The sequence below is a fragment of the Macrobrachium nipponense genome, chromosome 32, assembly GCF_015104395.2.
Source record: "Macrobrachium nipponense isolate FS-2020 chromosome 32, ASM1510439v2, whole genome shotgun sequence".
NCBI lineage: Eukaryota > Metazoa > Arthropoda > Malacostraca > Decapoda > Palaemonidae > Macrobrachium > Macrobrachium nipponense.
Genome location: NC_061094.1, coordinates 38,077,821 through 38,097,802, shown reverse-complemented (window position 1 = coordinate 38,097,802; position 19,982 = coordinate 38,077,821). Strand labels below are relative to the sequence as shown.

Below are 19,982 nucleotides of genomic sequence, written 5' to 3'. Positions count from 1 at the left end.
AGCCGGAATAACTTTTGACCAGAAAATTATTCTGGAGCCTTTTGCTGACGAAGGGTTACAGGAAACCCACCCCGAGGAAGTGATACTCGGGTGATTAATAGTTTTTTTTTTTTACTGTATTTTGTCCTATTGTAGATGTTGCATTGTTTTTTAGTTTTACCTTGAACAAGAGTGATTCTTTAATTTACAATTATTATTATTATTATTATTATTATTATTATTATTATTATTATTATTATTATTACATAACATTTCTATTCATATTTCGTGGCCTCATCAGAATCATTACGCGTATGAGATAACTACCCAGAACAATATAATGCCTGCCCAGTTGGAGCAAGAGCCTGTGCTGGCATAAAGTCAACTTAATCTAACCCAGACCAAAACTTTTTAAATGGAGTTTCCTCCAACGTGACTCCTAAATGTATTTTTACCCTTTTTAAAAGCTATTTGGTTTTATATAGTTATGTAAGTAAAATTATATAGGTAAGATATATAAGTGTGTGCGTTGTGTGTGTGTTTGAGTCTTTATGTAATTGTGATGGCCACAATGATGGCTAAAGTTCTCGAATTCTTCGTGATTTTATTTATTTATTTAATTTTTTTTATATGCGTGTCACTACAAAGCCATAAGATCCAAGTACAAGAAATATGAAGAAATTATGATGTCCGGTAGCGGATAACGAACCCACGATACCATAATCAAGACGAGGCCACTTTGCCAACCTGACAATGAGAATTTCTTCATATTTCTCTTTCTTGGATCTTAAGGCTTTGCAGTAACAAGTGTACCCAAATAAAATCGCGAAGTACTCGAGAAGATAAAAGGGCATTGTGGCTATTATATTTATATATGTATCCGGTAAAAATGACCAGTGTTTTGTACAGATATACGTGTGCTTGTTTGTAGTTAGAAATAATAAACAAATAGAGAACCATTCCCAATCTTCATTGTGAATATTAAGTATCTCTCCTGGTATTGTGATTGACTGTGTTGGTCACAGACACATTTCTTGGCACCATTGCAAAAATAGGTGAAATGACCAACTGCTCCCCCCCCCCCCCCCCCCGACCTTCCCCTACCATATCACCTCCCCATTACAGGGGCTCGTTACTTCCCCGGGGTAATTTACCAAGGGGTTGTGAAACTACTTCTGTAATGGAAGAGATAGAAAGAAGGCCCCAGTGTGGAGGGGTCGCGTTACGGCCGAAGTAATGGGATGGAATGGATATCTTATAGAAGGAGCAGGGCCCTAATGGCTTCTCCAGGAATTAGGTTTACTAATAGATTTGATTTAAAGAATGATGGGAGGTCTGCGTAGGCGCCGTCTCTCGTGCGTATACGCGCTCTGTCTGTATTTCGCGTCTACGTTGTCTGTGCTATAATTAGATTAGTATTTGTATGTTGTTCTTTGGGGTGTACTAAGAGTCTACGTCTATGATTAGATTCGTATTTGTATGTCGTTCTTCGGGTTGTACTAAGCGTCTACGTCTATGATTAGATTCGTATTTGTATGTTGTTCTTCGGTCTGTATTTCGCGTCTACGTTGTCTGTGCTATAATTAGTTTCGTATTTGTATGTTGTTTTTCGGGTTGTACTAAGCGTCTACGTCTATAATTAGATTCGTATTTGTATGTTGTTCTTCTGTCTATATTTCGCGTCTACGTTGCCTGTGCTATAATTAGATTCATGTTTGTATGTTGCTCTTCGGATAGGACCTGTTTATGTGATGCATTTCCGAATAATGTGTGTTTGCACAACCATACTCATATTGAAGAATGTAATAGTAACACGATTATTTGGGCGTGTATGGCCGTTTCGTTGCCATTACTTCTTTTCTCTGCTCTCGAATAGGTTACTATTTATTTTTATATATTATATATATATATATATATATATATATATATATATATATATATATATGTGTGTGTGTGTGTGTGTGTGTGTTTTATCTTTACCCCCTTTTTTACTTAGGATTTTGTGCATAGTTTTTAATTTTTATATGTATTATTTATATCATTTTCTGTGTAATTAATTGAATTGATCGTTGTTTGTTTTGTCTTAGTATTATTAATTGCAGACTGAGGATGTGCTGACGTCAGCATAAAACGTCTCTTTTTAAAATAAGCTATGACCCTTTTCCTGGTGGTTTGTGTTGGGGGCTTCCTGTGACGTTGTCTTGAAGAATTCCTGACGAATATATATATATATATATATATATATATATATATATATATATATATATATATATATATATATATTATATATATATATTTTTTCTTAGTCTTATATATATATATATATATATATATATATATATATATATATATATATATATATATATATAGATAGATAGATATATATACATATATATATATATATATATATATATATATATATATATATATATATATATATATATATAAAAGACTAAGAAAAAAATTATCATTCAACAACGATATCAGTTAAGTGGAATAGGTTAATGAGGACATAGATCACATAATACCAGTTGCAAATGGAGAAGTTTTTTGGAAGAGTTGATTTAATGGCTACTGTAAAGATTTTAAGGTTTGATTATGAAAATAAAAAGAAGTATGTGGGTTGGGGGGGTCGCTAAATGAGGTTAGAGTGTTATGGTGTAGGTTAAGTTATTGATGTGGACTTAAGTATGAAAGTAAGTTGCTGAGAAATGGAAAGACAATAGTAGTTTGTAAAAAGTGGGTATGAGTAGTTGACCAGGGTGTTCGAAAGGTGATATATATCTATAGTATAACTATTATATATCGTAGTATATATATAATATATATATTATTAATATAATATATTATATATGTAGGGAATAAGTTTCCAAAAGAATGGATCTGAGGAATTATTGTTTTTTCTTTATGAGGATGAAGATGATATAGGAGACTAATAGAATTATTGGGGTATAACATTATTCATCCTACAATGAGATAGATGTATGGTGAAATTCTAAGTTAGAAAATAGGACATGATAGTAAGGTTGTGGGGTTAGGAAATGGAGAGTCTGTTAGAATAAAGTGGTTGTTATGAAACAATTATATGAAAAGTTTGAAATTTTAGAGAAAGCTGTATAAGGCAAATATGTGGCCCTAGAAAAAATATTATGACAGATCTACAGAAAGGAATGTGGGGGTTGGGGGTGTTGTTTAAAAAATATGATAAAGAAGATAAGGTTTCGTGTGTAACGAAAAGATTTTATGATGGTAGCGCCCCATATGTCAAAATTTGCTGGGTGGGTGAGCAACTTTTTTTTTGTAAAAAGGTGAGGGGGGGGGGGAGACAAGAGTGTGTAATGGGCCTTTTAGTAGACGTATGAATTGGCTGATGTTGGGGCTATTTCTGCATCGAGAATTTTCCAAATTTCAGCTGTTCATGTATGAAAGCTTTTTTCCGCGAACTCTTGAAATTGGGATGGCCCTGACTGTGAAACTTCACTCTTCATAATTCGGGGAGATTGTACGTGTTTCAAGTCGAAAATAGAGATGTTTACAAGTTATATGCTGTGAGACATTCTTTCCAACTACCAGTATGCTTGCTTTTAGTTTTCTGTAAAAGGAAACTGTTGAGATGGCTTTGTCTGTCCGTCGGCATTTTTTCTGTCCGCCCTCAGATCTTAAACACTCCTGAGGCAAGAGGGTTGCAAATTGGTATGTTGGTTATCCATCTTCCAATCATCAAAGATGTCAAATAGCAACCCTCTAGGTTCAGTAGTTTTTTTTTTTTTATTCAAGTTTAAAGTTAGCCATGATAATGCGTATGGCAACGCCATGGACAAGCCACCACCGGGCCATGGTTGAAAGTTCCATGGGCCGTGGCTCATACAGCATTCTACGCTGTACAGAAAACTCGATTGCGCCGAAGAAAATTCGGCTCACTTTTTACTAGTTTGTTAATGTTTTGTGTTCATGTCTCTTGTTATTTCCAAAAGCTTTATTTTATTGTTAATAGTTATGAATACATAATTTTTGCGTGGAGGTGACCTAAGTTTTAATGAACCTGGCCGATAAACTGGTAGGCAGCCAATAGTGTTTCAATTCCCAACTCTGATGTTTCCAATCATTGTGAATATTATTTTAAAAGATCGCAAGGATTAAACATTGAATATCAAGTCCACAAATAACAAAAAACAATATTCACTTTCATTTGTCCCCGCTGATTTTTTATAGTATACATTAAAGAACTATGTATATCCACATTATTAAATCATTAAGCATAGTATTCATATTGAGCATGCCTGTAACTTAGTGTATTAGATGGCCGGAAACATAGTGGAAAAAACATTTTAATTTTTACATGAATGTTAACATTTCAAGAGGAAATCAGGTTTCTCTCTTAAGACAAATTTACGTAATAGTGCGAACAACTGGGATCACGGATTGTATAGCTACTGTTCATCGTGAGCAACATTTACCATTATTGTAGTAATGATTATATATATATATATATATATATATATATATATATATATATATATATATATATATATATATATAACGAGATGATTATCTCGTTATCATATTTTTAAAGGTAGCGATGGACCAAGAGCGGCAGGCAGCTGGTAGCATATTCTCTCTCTCTCTCTCTCTCCTCTCTCTCTCTCTCTCTCTCTCTCTCTCTCTCTCTCTCTCTCGAGATTCCCAACAACTCTCTCTCTCAATACACCTTCCCCCCTCCATCACCTAAGGTCATCAAATCAGACACGGAACTTACAAAATATGCATTTATTTAAAAGCAAAGTATTATCTAAATTAACTCAGATTCTTAACCAAAAGATTAAATGGAATGTTAAACTCAGAAGCCCAAATAACTCAGATAACCCTCGGTAATTAATCAAACACTAACATTAGTTTAGCCATAACATTAGGCAAAGTCAACATAGTCAGTACACCATAGTAATTAAGTCAGTTCCCATTTCTCCAGATCAATCCCCCTTCTCCAGAATCGCCTGTTAGAAGACAGGAGAACACCCCGATAAGCATAAGAGTATAATCAAAGATCATATGAAATAAAATATCTCTGAAATAAATATTCAAATACAATCCAGCCACACTTTGGCCAAAATAAAAGTATTCTTACCCATTTAGCACAGTATGCACTAACACTTAATAAAAACACTTTGCAGAAGCCATCTTGGCTCTGCCGCCTCTCTGTAATGGTCTCCCCATCTTCGTAACACTACATTTTCATATGTAGGGGAAAAGGCTCACACGTACACACGAACTCACACCCATTGTCCACACCCATTAACTACTTGAATCCAGTTTCAAAGGCACCTCTGTATCAAGCGCTCATAGCGACAGGACGAGGCACTGATTTGCTAAGACAGCAATTTTGATCACACCACCCAACGAAGGATACATCAGCATTTCCAAGGCTTGTCGCTCGGACACTGTCTCTAGGGAAGTTAAATGATGAGTCTCTACATTCCAAGAAATGTCACAGCATATCACATTATATATTATTAATCATATTATCTCAGCAAAACCCTCTTTTATGTAACACACACACCCACACACACACACATTATATATATATATATATATATATATATATATATATATGTGCGTGTGTGTGTGTGTGTGTGTGTGGTGTGTTTATAAATTTCTGACTCACGTGGGAATGAACCCCGGTCTGTAAATGAGAGGCCAAGTGGTTACCATATATATATATATATATATATATATATATATATATATATATATATATATGTGTGTGTGTGTGTGTGTGTGTGTGTAGATGTATGAATCATACATTAAACTACATCCTCTAACGAAGGAGATTGTTGTACAAATTGTTGGAAACCAAAAGAAAACATTGATCGTAGCTTCCTTTGTAATTCGTCGAGAAGGATGGTTTCATGCCTCTTGACATCGACTGTAATCCTGTAATCCTTCCTCACTCTCTGAAATGACTCTTCTCCTTTCCTGAATTGTTTCCTTTAATCAGTCCTTCTAACTCTTGATGATTGTGGTTGAGTTCCTTAATGGCACCTTTATCTTTAATTACACCCATATTTGTTAACGCTGAACTACTCCAAGCTTCCTGAGCCAAACATCTACGAAACATTTTGTTCTTGAGTAATTATGGGCTTGAAAATAAAGAATACGTTCAAGTGTCCTTCTAAGGAAGTGCACAGTTGTTATTACTGAAGGATCTTTGCAGCGTCTCTTCAGCCCCAGGCTGCAATGCCTCTCATTTATTTAGGCTGTAACTCTGTTCATATTCTCCTCTGTCTTACTTTCCACCCTTTTCTAACAAGTGGTTCACAGTACAACTGCGAGGCTTTCTTCCTGTAAATCCTTTTGACTCTCAATTTCCCTTTCAGCGCTGAATGACCTCATTGGTGCCAGTGCTTAGTCTGGTCTAAATTTTATATTCCATTCGTTATGTCCTTCAAATCACTTTGGTTTCCCTATAATGTTCAAATACCAGCTCAGTTTCAATTTAAACTTTGTTTGAGAGAGCATGTAGTACTTTGTGAGCAGGGAATTCCTTCTAGTATAAGATGCTTACAGTAACCTTTGTTCTCTGGGGATCTATGTCGGCCTCTGACATTGATGTCCATCGCATAATCCCCTCAGATATAAGCGAGGTTAGAATGCTTTGGGGTGGCGAGTTGAAAGTTGACCTTGGTCGAAAGCTCTTTGAATCCTTCTTTAGGCATTCCCACACATCCTATGATGTCTTAAGAAGGCCATACTCGCAGTATAGACCAAAATAGTAATTCTACTTGAAAATGACTCCCTCTTCTTTTTCTCTTTTCATTCACATTTCCTTATGCGGATGTGGGTTAGTATCTTAGTATGATAAAAATAAAAATAATAAAAAAACAAAATTAAAACTTAAAATGAAAATTATAAAAACAAAAATAAAGAATAAGATAAAAATAATAAAAATAAAAATATAAAAAAAATTAAAATGAAAATAATAAAAATGGTAAAAGAATAATAAAAATTAAATAAAACTCAACATAGTTATGAAGCCTTCGTAAGGGCATCACTGGTTTGATGATTTCTCTTTACACATAAAAGTTCCAGCAAATGTTTCAGTGAAACGAGTGTTAAAACTGTCTTGCAGGAAATCGTAAGGATTTGCGAGCTACGTAAGTAGAAAGAACTGCTTTAGTTTAATTTCGATATTCGCCTTCAGTTACATTATGCTAGAAATATATGCAATAGTGTATTACGGATTCCCATGGGCATAACTTACCTCTCTTTAAATCATACTTCTCTGTCTTATGAGACATGTCAAGGATATTTTACTCCATATTAAATCAAGCGTTCAGACGAACCTTGCTGGACATTTTAAGATAAGTGAGAAAGGATTCCCTTTCATAAAAGTATTCTTCAGAAGATCTGACTCGTGTAGTCCATTCATATGGTGATAGCAGCTTCAAAATCTGAATTTTTCATGTACATGATTTTTTGAGCACTTTTTCTTTATCTATTGTTACTCCCACGCCAGTTCAACTGAGTCTGGATTCTCCATACTCTGGATTCTCTATACTTCACACATAGGCTACACTCACACGTACACACACGTCCTGGCATACACACACACAACACACAAACACGTGTTATTATATATATATATATATATATATATATATATATATATATATATATATATATATATATATATTAAAGAGAGAGAGAGAGAGAGGACCGAGAGATTGAGAGAGAGAGAGAGAGAGAGAGAGAGAGAGCACCCTGTGGTATGGGAGTAAGAATAATACCACCGTAGGTCCTGCGGGTTCTAGGACAATATCCCCCTGGACAAAATCCCGCGTGGACAGAATCCCCAGGGACAAATTTAAAGTCATGAAAATGTAAGCAACCAATAATAGTGGTAACTTGTTTTATTTTTCATTGCTTATATAGTTCCAAATAGAAATATATTAAAATACTCGTACAGTCGTTTGCTGGTTTTACATTTATTATTGCATAAATAGTTCTAGTTAATTGAATATTACCGATAGAATTTTTTTAACTAACTCAGGAGGTGGAATTCTTAACAGTAAAAATATCTGAGGAAATTGCATATTTCATGAAAAATGCTACATTGTTTATTCAAAGACTGAACATGTGTTTAAAACCCTAAGTTGAATGCAATGTCTCTAATACAATCTAAACACGTTTTTTCTTTATATTTTAGCACAACTGATTTGATTCGTGATGTGGTATCCTTATATATTTCTTTCTAAGTGGTTCACTAGCGATACCAGAAATAATCTGATTCATCTGAGCATCTTGAAAGTTGTTTTCTCGTTCTAAGAGACTCAAACTTCCAGATGACTGGATGGGAACACCCAGCAAATGATACGAAACTGCGATGCCATCCTTCCACAGAATTATTGGTACTATAATTAAGTTCATCGGTTGTTCTTGCATACATATTCCACAGAGGTATGCTAAATGTGGGTGCTGGGCGTCCTCGTCGACATGGCCTGCCAATATAGTGCTCCTCAAAGTCATCCAAAATCGGGAAACTCTCCTCTGGCATAATATCCTAGAGCTCTTCAAACGCTTCATGAAGAGATTCAGGGGTAATAAAGGCAAGGGCCGCTATCATTCTCATTTTAAGAGCAAATTCATTATTGTCTTGCTAATGTTTTTGTAAGCCAAACTCTTGTATTTTTCTGTAAATATTTTGTCACAAATGAAAAAAGCAGCCTTTAACATCGACTTCAGGAAAGTACGCTATCAAAGTATTCAGCATTGTTTTTTCAAAATCGATCATTGCACTCGCAGGTGAGCAATTTGTCAAGATTTTTACTTCTTGTATAAATCTGTTATAAGTTGTTTGGGTCTTATCCTGTAGTAGTGCATAGTGTTTAACGTAAATATATCCTTCACGATGCAATTGTTGCTCTTCACAAACTCCATCTTCTATGGGTGGAGGTACTAAAGTGATTTCCAAAATGGACTCTTTGTAAGAAGATTTAGTTAAACTAACTATGTAAGTCAAAAAGTATATCGCCTTTTTAGAAAAATGAGCAAAGGACTATACTGCTATGACAGTAAGAAGATTTAGTTAATGTAGCTGTTAGTAAAAAAAAGTTTTGCCTTGTTAGAAAACAAGCAAACGGTAGAAAACGGGGAATTCTGGCAAGGGGGATTTTGTCCTATGAGGGATTTTGTCCAGGGGGATTTTGTCATCGGGGGATTTTGTCCTATGGGGGATTTTGTCCTACGGGGGATTTTGTCCTGATACCGGTCCTGCGTGTCGTAAAAGGCGACTAAAAGGGCAGCTGCTGCCTTGCAGTTTTTTTTTTTTTTTTTTTTTTTTTAGTAAAAGGGCTAGTCCACCGCCAATAACTGCGCAAACTGCTGCCTTGCTGATGGCTTTTTAGTCAAAAGCAAGGGCCACCGCCAATAACTGTGGTGATGACAGCAAGGGCATGCGGACGTAAAAACCCCTTTGCCTAATAATAAAGCATCACTGATGTTGTAAGGAAAGGCGCATCAGGCAACCAACCCCTTAGTGTAGGGATAACGGAGAGAGAGAGAGAGGATAACGCCCATCATGTGAGTTGTCTATGCTACGACTCCCTTGAGGTTATAAATCAGAGTGAAGCGGAGACGCAATTCGCCGAAACCGGTAAATAGCTAATAATTCCGGGAAAAATATCACGCCATTTCAAAAGAGGAATAGAAGCATGTTCTATAAAAAGAAGATGATTTAGGAATGAATGTATAGTGATGGATTCGGTAAAACGATTGACTGAATAAGAAGAAAAGTTATGAATTCAGTATAACGACTGACTGAATAAGAAGGGAAAGGGGCTAGAAAGATTCCGTATGACGCAGATAAAGAAAAGAATCGCTTATCGTTAAGAATAAGATTTGTAGAATGGCCAAGAAAGGCGATTTAAATCCAAATGAGCTTCGTATGTGAAGTATGAGCAAAGGCTCAAGGTTAGTGTAATATATATATATATATATATATATTTTATATATAGTAGATATTATATATATATATATATATATATATATATATATATATATATATATATATATATATATATATATACGTACATACATACATACATATATATAGAGATGTGTTTGTGTATTGCTGTGTTCATTTATGAGTATCCATAATTAGTCACTTGCATATATTTATATACTGTATCACCTACTGATGGACTCGTGTAAAGATTTGCTGTCAGTAAAGTTTAAAAAAAAATTATATCAGAAGTCTATCGTAACGATCAGAGTCCATTTTCCTTGATCGATTAAATCCTCCAGATTTCTGGTAATTCTGAAGATCGCGATAAGATTAGGACGAAGTGTACAGATTTAAGAGAGATGTAGGAAATGCCAGTGTAACATTTTTTGTGGCGTTGGTATCATTTCAGACACTGACTTTGGGCAATTCAAGAACATACCTTTTATGTAAACACCGTTGATTATATCATCCTCGAAATGAATCTGCAGCAAATCGTTGTTCCTTCGTTATCAGGATGATAACAATGATAAGACCTTGTGATGATGAGCCTCTTTTCACACACCGTCCCCCAGTTGGGTCAGTCGCTCTCTTGTCATTTAGTGTCACTAAGGAGCTATTGCCTTTAAAATGAAACGTTTGTGAAGGATTTTACTGTAACTGCTGTTCTGGATAACTGTGGTTTATTGTCACGTCTCGAGAAAGGAACGGAATCTCGCCAAAATGGAGAACAGCAGCCTTCGGAAAAAGCCTATTCTCTTTCTGCAGAGGATAATAAAGGACGTCAACGAGACCTTATCCGGTGCCAACGCCTTAGTGCCATGGTTCGACTTGCCCCTGTTCCTGAGGGAACTGACCAGGGCGCTCTGTCTCTTCATCCTGGTCAGGAGCAGTTTCGTGTCGTCCGCCCTCGTCGTTCTGTACTTGGTCATCAGCGCCAGGGATGACGACAACCACTTCTCCGGCTCAGCTGCCGGGTCGTCCAACCCGAAAATCGTAATAACCCTGTCCATGGTGTTTGAATTCGCCGTGGCATTCGTCCTCCAGTTCAGCCTCGTGATGCTCTTCTACATCGTCCCGTTTCCAAGCCTCGTTTTCCTGGCGTTCGTCAGGACGTGGCTGGATTCTTTCTTGGTTGATTGGACGGTGCTGGACGAGAGGCTCCTACTGGAAAGGGTGGACGAAGAGAGACTGGGCATCATGCTTCAGCGGCTGGGGATGCAGGTGCCTGCTTGGGTAAGCGGAATGTTTTCAAGGTTTAACTCATATGTCAACAGAATGTTTTCGAGGTTTAACTCATTTGTAAGTGGAATCTTGTCAAGGTTTAACTTATTTGAGGAAAAATCTTTTTAAGGTTTAACTCGCTTGTCAGCAAAAAAGTTTTCAAGGCTTAACTCATTTGTCAGCTGAATATTTCAAAGCTTCAACTCATTTGTAAGAGGAATCTTGTCAAGGTTTAACTCATTTTAAATCAAATCTTTTCCAAGTTTAACTCATCTGTCAGCATAACGTTTTCAAGGTTTAACTCATTTGTCTGCAGAATTTCTTCAAGGTTTAACTAATTTATCAGCAGAATGTCTTAAAGCTTCAACTCATTTGTAAGTGGAATCTTGTCAAGGTTAACTCATTTTAAAACAAATCTAGTAACTCGCTTGTCAGCCGAAAGTTTTCAAAGGTTTAACTCTATGTCAGCAGAATATTTTAAATCTTCAACTCATTGTCGTGGAAATCTTTGTCAAGGTTTAACCTCATTTTAATTAAAACACAATCTTTTCCAAGTTTAACTCATTTGTCAGCATAAGTTTTTCAAGGTTTAACTCATTTGTCCAGAATTTCTCAAGGTTTAACTCATTTGTCAGCAGAATTTCTTCAGTTTAACTCATTTATCAGCAGAATGTCTTAAAGCTTCAACTCATTTGTAAGTGGAATCTTGTCAAGGTTAACTCATTTTAAAACAAATCTAGTCCAGGTTTAACTCATTTGTCAGCAGAATGTTTTCAAGGTTTAACTCATTTGTAAGTGGAATCTTGTCAAAGTTTAACTCATTTGAAAACAAATCTTTTCCAGGTTTGACTCATTTGTCAGCAGAATCTTTTCAAGGTTTAACTCATTTGTCAGCAGAATCTTTTCAAGGTTTAACTCATTTGTAAGCGGAATCTTTACCAGGTTTAACTCGTTTCTAAATCAGATTTGATTTTTTTGATGAATTTAAATTACTTTTTGTATATCTTTGCATTTAGTATTTAGTAATATGTACATGTAGGAGTACATAATACTTCTGTCGATGACGTTGGTTAGATAAACGATTCAGTGTTGGAAATTGTCTGTAACCTGTGAACAGATTTTATATATATATATATATATATATATATATTATATATATATATATATATATATATATACATACATATATAACATATATACATACATACATACATAAATTTTATATATACATTACTATATATATATATATATATATATATATATATATATATATATATATATATGTATGTATGTATAACTGAATCACGAAAGTTAGGAACGTGATAAATCCATAAATAAAGATATATGCCACGAAGGAAAAATAAACGAATGAGGATCTGCAAGATCTTTCGACGTTAAACGTCTCTGCTCAGTAAAGGACGTTGAACGTCGAAAGATCTTGCAGATCCTCATTCGTTTATTTTTCCTTCGTGGCATATATCTTTATTTATATATATATATAATATATATATATATATATTTATTTATTTATTTTATTATTTATTTATATATATACATCGTTTCTTTCTGTCTTGCACTACCTTTCACTTTCATGAAAGTCATATAATCGCTTAAACTATAATATTGAATCGTCATTACACAACTAGTAAAAGAACAAATACGGGGGGAGGGGGTTAAGAGCATCAGTGTGTTTGTTAGAGCTTACAAGAATACCTGAATACGCTACACCTGTAACCTGTTAGACTTCAAACGATGTCCTTCCATAAATTTGTGTCTGACTTCTTCCAAGATGGCCATTTCTTGGTTATCTCTCACTTATTTCACGTTTCGTAACAGTGCACGTACACTATAGCTCACAGTTATCTCTTATCAGCTGACCTCTTATCGACGTAAAGTTGAGTTGCCTCTGTATCCCACTGGAGGGTTTAAAGAAGTCGATTGAATTGACATCCGCTTATTCCTTGTTGTTTATTTCGTAGAGAGTATTGGGACGTTATATTCTCTTTGATTGCTGATTAGGATTTAGTGCTTCTTCGATGAATTTATTGTGCATACTTTTTATGATAATTATAGAATTCTTGGGTATGTTTAGATGACTTTATTTGCTAAATATGTATCCACTGTACGCATCACATTTGTTTTTTTTTTTAATTTTTTGGCGATCAAAAACTCATTGCTAATGTTGAATTTCCCTTTTTTACTGATTATAGGCGACCCTTTGAAAATTGGATAGTTCATTTTATTTACTGATTAAATTATTTACTCCCTTGCCAAGTTACAGCTCATTTGTAAACTAAATCCTCTTAGACTAAAAGTTTTACATTTATTTTACTCATTTCTTGTAAAGGCTTACAGGTTGTGTACTAAACTGATAATTGGGTAATTATTGAATAAGATGTACAAAGTGTTCAGTGGCTTCAGTACAGTATTAACTGGCTCCCAAGGTCCTCATCATATCAAGAATTTTTTTTTTTTACCTCAGTGGTAATGACGTCTATTGTTTTGATTATAATAATAAGTGCAAAATTCCTTGTTCTCCTTTTAGCCAGTGATAGTACTGTTGGTGTTGGGTTGCCATTATGCTTTTGAGTTAATAATAATAATAATAATAATAATAATAATAATAATAATATAATAATAATAATAATAGCGGCCTTTAATAGTGAAGAGGAGGGGATGCGGTGATAATGAATGACAGTGACATTTGACCTTGAGGTTGTTGTAGTCATATCTCGCCTGGATCCTGTTTACATGAACCTGTGAATCGTCATTTCAGGATTTTTTTTTTTTTTTTTTTTTTTTTTTTGCTTCATGATAAGACGAGCTGTTCTATGTGATATTCATTAAGCGGAAATAGATATTTTATAAATGATTTTTAGTGTAAGATCATCAAGGTTGCATACCAAATACGTCGATCTGCGATAAGATACGGCAGATAAGGCTTGTATTGTTCGAAGCACTGCTCGATGCTTAGCTCTGAATACCTTTCCTAGTATGTATCGGTGTCTGTTAAAGCTTGTGCGTTTCGCTTCATTCCGTTCCATTGAAGTTTTATGAAGAACTTCTGTTGTTCATATTTAATATCTCGTTTTGTGCTGCGACTGACATTAGGAAAACAAAATGATGTAGAATGCCTGCTGTTATATCATTCTAGTGAGGTGTCCCAAGAGAAGAGCTAGTTTGTGACTAGACTGAACAGGTGTAACTCGCAAACAAAGTATTAACGTCAAAATGAAGCAACGCTTGCGAGCAAGCAAAAAGCAGACCCTGCTCGAGAAACTTGGTGAAAAATTAAACGAGGGGTTGTGTGCCTTAGACGCGATGCTCCCTTGGTTCGACCTCCTAGTGTTCCTGAAGTATTTCTCAACTTCTCTTTGCATTTACCTGATTGCTGACCGCAGTCCCGGAGTGCTGGCGTGCGTCGTCGCCTACCGGATCCTCCGCGACGTGGAAGTGCCCCTCAAACCGGCGAAAGAGAAGAGCAGAGCTTCCGGCTTTCCAACCCTCCCGTCGAATCCGGAATTCCGGATAACGCTGGCGATGGTTTGGGAAGTGGGGGTGCGCTTCGGCTTCGAGTTCGGTACGCTGGTGCTCTTGTCCTTCATCTCGTACGCTGGATTGGCTCTGCTGGCTTTTGTCGTCGCGTGTTACGCCTCCGTGCTGGAGTCGGGGACCTCACTGGACGACAGACTTGCCCTGGAAGGGATGGACGAAAATGCGTTGCTTCTCTTGCTTCACAGGCTTGGGCACCGCGTTCCCCGTTGGGTAAATTATAAAGCGAGCGTTTGGTCAGTTTGAGTATGTGATGACTCTTAAGTCTTTTTAAAGTGGGAGGCATCAATTTATGCAGGTTTTTCCATAGGGCTTTCTTACCTCCGCCCCCCCTCAACAACAACAACAGCAAAGTAGTTTGCAGGCTTACTCCCCGAGTAAGCGAAAATATAAACTGACGGATGACAGCATAGATGGGCGTAAAGATTGCAGGCTTACTCCCCGAGTAAGCGAAAATGTAAACTGACGGAATCACAGCATAGATGGGCGTAAAAGATTGCAGGCTTACTCCCCGAATAAGCCAAAATATAAACTGACGGAATGACAGCATAGATGGGCGTAAAGATTGCAGGCTTACCCCCCGAGTAAGCGAAAATATAAACTGACGGAATCACAGCATAGATGGGCGTAAGGATTGCAGGCTTACTCCCCGAGTAAGCGAAAATGTAAACTGACGGAATGACAGCAAAGATGGCCGTAAAAGAAAGAACTAGTTAGAAGAGGAATATGAAAATGTTAACTCATCTTTTTTATAACCAGCACACCAAACCGGCCACTGAGATGTCTAGACCTTAATTGGGTGTTGGGCCGTCAGTGCGCCTCATGCGGTTCACTGTAGGCATTATTTTAGGGGCTTTGCAGTGTCCCTTATGCCTTTAGCTGCCACCTATTACATTCTTTTTTGTGTAATTGCGTTCATATTCTCTTTCTTCCGTCTTACTTTCCACCTTCTCTAAATAATGTTTCATTGTGCAGTTGAGTTTTTCCTTCTGATAAACATTTAAAATCTTTTTGCTCTCAATTTCCCATTCAGCGTTGAATGGCTTCATAGATCCCAGAGCTTGGCCTTTCGCCTAAATATTATATTCCAGTTCAATGAAAATGTTTCGGTACATATGCTAAGTGAAAATAGAAGAATAACACTGACTGTAATGTGGGGGAGTGTTGAATCTTCTAGTTAATGAGACTTTATAAACTATACTCGGTTTTTTTTTTTTTTTATCTGTCCACCCGCCTGTGGTGTTTGCATATGGTAACACTGCGTCCCGGACTTTAGATAGTTACATTCAGCTTACATTCAACAATTATAATAATATCCTATTTCGAATGTTAATGGTGTAATTCGCATACAGTAAATTATTAAAACACTTTAAAGTTGCAAATGTACACCCAGATATCCTTTTATTTACCTAAAACTTACACATAGCGTAACTATGTAAAGCCCGGGACGCAGTGTTACCATACGCAAACACCACAGGCGGGTGGACAGATGAAAAAAAACCGAGTATAGGAAAATCCCGAAGAAGGACTGATACGTTCAATAACAATAATAATGCTAATAATATATATATGCTAGAAGAAGACCTTCATTAATACAGGTTTATTGAAAATAATGGCTATTCCAGCCGCGTTTATTTTGTATAGAAGTTTCTCTATTCTTCTTATTACTGACTTTCTTCTGTACTCAAATGGCTGTTAAAAACCCCAAATGGGGGATTCATGTAAAGAACGTGGTATTTGTCAAATTGAATACATTATACAAAATGTAGTAGAAATTAGGCTTAAGATCCAATTTGTACTTCATTTTGTATATTGCATTCAATTTGACAAATACCACGTTTTATACATGAATCCCCCATTTGGCGTTTTAACAGCCAATTTGAATACAGAAGAAAAGTCAATAATAAGAATAGAGAAACTTCTATACAAAATAAACGCGGCTGAAATAGCCATTATTTTCAATAAAAACCTGTAAAAATAATAATAATAATAATAATAATAAAAAAAAAAATAATAATAATAATAATAATAATAATAATAATAATATAATAATAATAATAGATATTATCTAATGTTACATGATAATGAAAACCTGGGACTCTCAAATGTAAGGCAAGGATGCTACCAACTGACCCACACAGTTTTTAAAAGTAAGTTACGCACCTTACCAGCAAGTATTCTTCCTCCTCCCCCCTCTCCCCACAGATTCCCGACCAAACAGTGACCAAATGGATGGCATTGCATTCGAATTACCCCTTCTGAGTGAATGTGATGGAACTATGCATCACGCAGTCACTTGTGGTATAAAAATAAATATCTATCATATAAGGGTCGAACCAAGGGCCCTGAAAATAATAATAATAATAAAAACATAATAATAATAATAATAATAATAATAATAATAATAATAATAATAATAATAATATAATAATAATAATAATAATATGCTGGAAGTAATTACTGCCTCAGCTGCATTAGTTTTATATTGATTCTTCTAACAATGAAAAAAACCATAATTAGGAAAATGAGAAGATCCTACATAAAATTAATGTAGCTGAGGCAGCAGTTACTTTTAATAAAACAAATAATAATAATAATAATAATAATAATAATAATTAATAATAATAATAATAATAATAATAATAATAATAATAATAATAATAATACAGAAACTCTAAAGTTTAGGCATCTGTTTCTTCTCAAGTCTCAGTTGTGGTACTGGGATGTAAATGTTAATCACTATCTTTGCGTATGCAGACTTGAATCAGCTGATGCCTTTGATTGTGATCTTTATTGATAAAACTTGCTGCAAGGTTTTAAAACTTACTGAAGTAAATTCATTTAAGCTTAAGCTTTATTTGAATTATATACATATGTATGTATGTATGTATGTATGTACATATAAGCGAATACCACAGGAAAATATCTCCTGTTTATTCAGGCATTTTGTGCGTCGACGATACCTGAATAAACAGGAGAAAGCGCTTGGTACTGACCTTTTGCCTCTTATTTTCCTATGGCATTCGCCTATATAATGAAATTTATATATATATATATATATATATATATATATATATATATATATATATATATGAGCGTGTTTATGTATGTGATTTATGTTTTCGTTCAAGATACGTAAATAAACATTAAGAGCTCAAGCCTTGAATATATAAGTTCAGGTTGTCCATAAAGTCCCAGTACCATTGCAAGCAATAAATGCTTGTTATGGTACTGGGACTTTATGGACACCCTGTATTTTTAGTGATCGAAATGCTCTTGATGATGTTGTTGATACCTCATTTCAAGTCCTCTAATTAACATAATTGTTTGTTACAGCTGAGCACCCCGGATCATCAGAGGGTTGAATGGCTCAATAAGGTACAGTAAAACAAAATCCTATTCCATTGTTTCCCGTAATTTCAGTGACGTGCGCTTTGTGTGGGTAGTCTCCTGTGGTAGTTTTCATAAACAGCCTTTCATTATTCTCTATTTCCAGAACAGATGTCTGTTTTTTTTTTATTTAATCCTTACTGAAAGGACCTTTCACTCTTCATATTCTTTTGCTTCGTTTTATAACTATGCTAATTTAAATCTAGCTCGATTCCCTTTATGAAATGAAAAAAAATGAGTTGCAGCCGAGCTCATTTGCTTTCGTTTGTTTATGCTTTGTTCGCGTCATTTGACATTTCATTTCCGATCACTTGCCTCATTTTTTGTTTATTCATACATGACGTTGATATTCACGTTGCTTATACTTATGGGAAAAGATCAAATTTAATCTTAAACAAGGTTTTCCAGGAATTGTTAGTACGAGTTTTTCTGGAGTGACTGTTTGTCGTATATATATATATATATATATATATATAGATTATATATATAATATAATATATATATATATAGCACGCACACAAACCATATATATATATAATATATATATATATATATACTATATATATATAGATATATATATACACATATATATATATACATATATTTATCACATATTATACATATAAATATATATATATATATATATTATATAGATCTATATATATATATAATAATATATATATTATATATATAATATATATATATATATATATATATATACTATAGACACCACAACAACATATATATATTATATATATATATATATATAGCAATATATATATATACATATTTATACATATGTATACATATATATATATATATATATATATATATATATATATATATATATATATATATGTATATATTGTCATGGAGCACACTCGGTCCTGCAGGATCTCTTAACTGCCAAATTAAGAATGGGAATGGAATGATTGACGACATTTGTAACAAACAAAGAGGAAGGAGCGGAACAAAACAATAAAATAACTTTAGTCATTATGTACAAGTGAGCCAGGTCCATTAAACAAATTAATTAAATGAACATCACTAACAGTGAATTAAACACTTAGCAGCATCAGCAACAACAATCAAAATCCAAGTAATTAACTCATAAACAAGACACAGAATACTCCTTAGTATCATTTTAATTACTTCAGAAAAAAACCATAATTGAGCCACTTTATGCTCCATGCACACATAATAATATACTCAAAAACATCATAACAATAACATTGAATAATATCTAAGCCACAAAATGCTCAATATACAAATCACAAGGTATTCAGAGACAGGTAGCATAATATATAAATGTTGCGGCATAATACAAAATCTGACAATATAGTTAATATCAGAGCAATAAATGTTAACATATAAAAAATAAAAACAGCATGCCGCAAAATAAAGACACGCTAAAGTGTTGTCGAAAAGACAAAACTGTCAACAAGAGTGCAAATAAACAGACAAAAACGATCGAAGTATCGAGACATCCACTGCCTGTAAAAAAAAAAAAAAAAAGGAATACTTCCACCAAACAGATAACTCCGATCGAATTGTCGAGACATCCTTATCCTGGTTTTCAGGGTATTAGCTACTCCCAATAGGAAAAGGGGTCCTTCACCTCCCGCTTAAGCCAACAGATAGACAAAGCGCTTCAGTGGCGTGGTCGGTATGGTGTTGGCGTACCACCTCGGTGGCCACGAGTTCGATTCTCGGGTATGCCATTGAGGTGCGAGAAATGTGTATTTCTGGTGATAGAAGTTCACTCTCGACGTGGTTCGGAAGTCACGTAAAGCCGTTAGTCCCGTTGCTGAATAACTACTGGTTCCATGCAACGTGAAAACAC

The 19,982-nt window shown here is 34.9% G+C and overlaps 1 protein-coding gene across 2 annotated transcripts in view; it reads left to right on the top strand.

The window, feature by feature from the left end:
• The first annotated feature begins 10,418 nt into the window (after nt 1-10,418).
• LOC135207348 (uncharacterized) overlaps nt 10,419-19,982 on the top strand; it is a 50,870-nt gene continuing 41,306 nt past the window's right edge. The window contains exons 1-2 of one of the 2 annotated variants that reach the window (XM_064239079.1): nt 10,419-11,209; nt 18,086-18,127. In XM_064239079.1, coding sequence (XP_064095149.1) covers nt 10,697-11,209; nt 18,086-18,127 — 555 coding nt within the window. In that variant the 5' untranslated portion in view covers nt 10,419-10,696. Of the gene's footprint in view, nt 11,210-14,185; nt 14,963-18,085; nt 18,128-19,982 lie in introns of those variants that run through there. The other variant, XM_064239078.1, reaches the window with a different exon arrangement.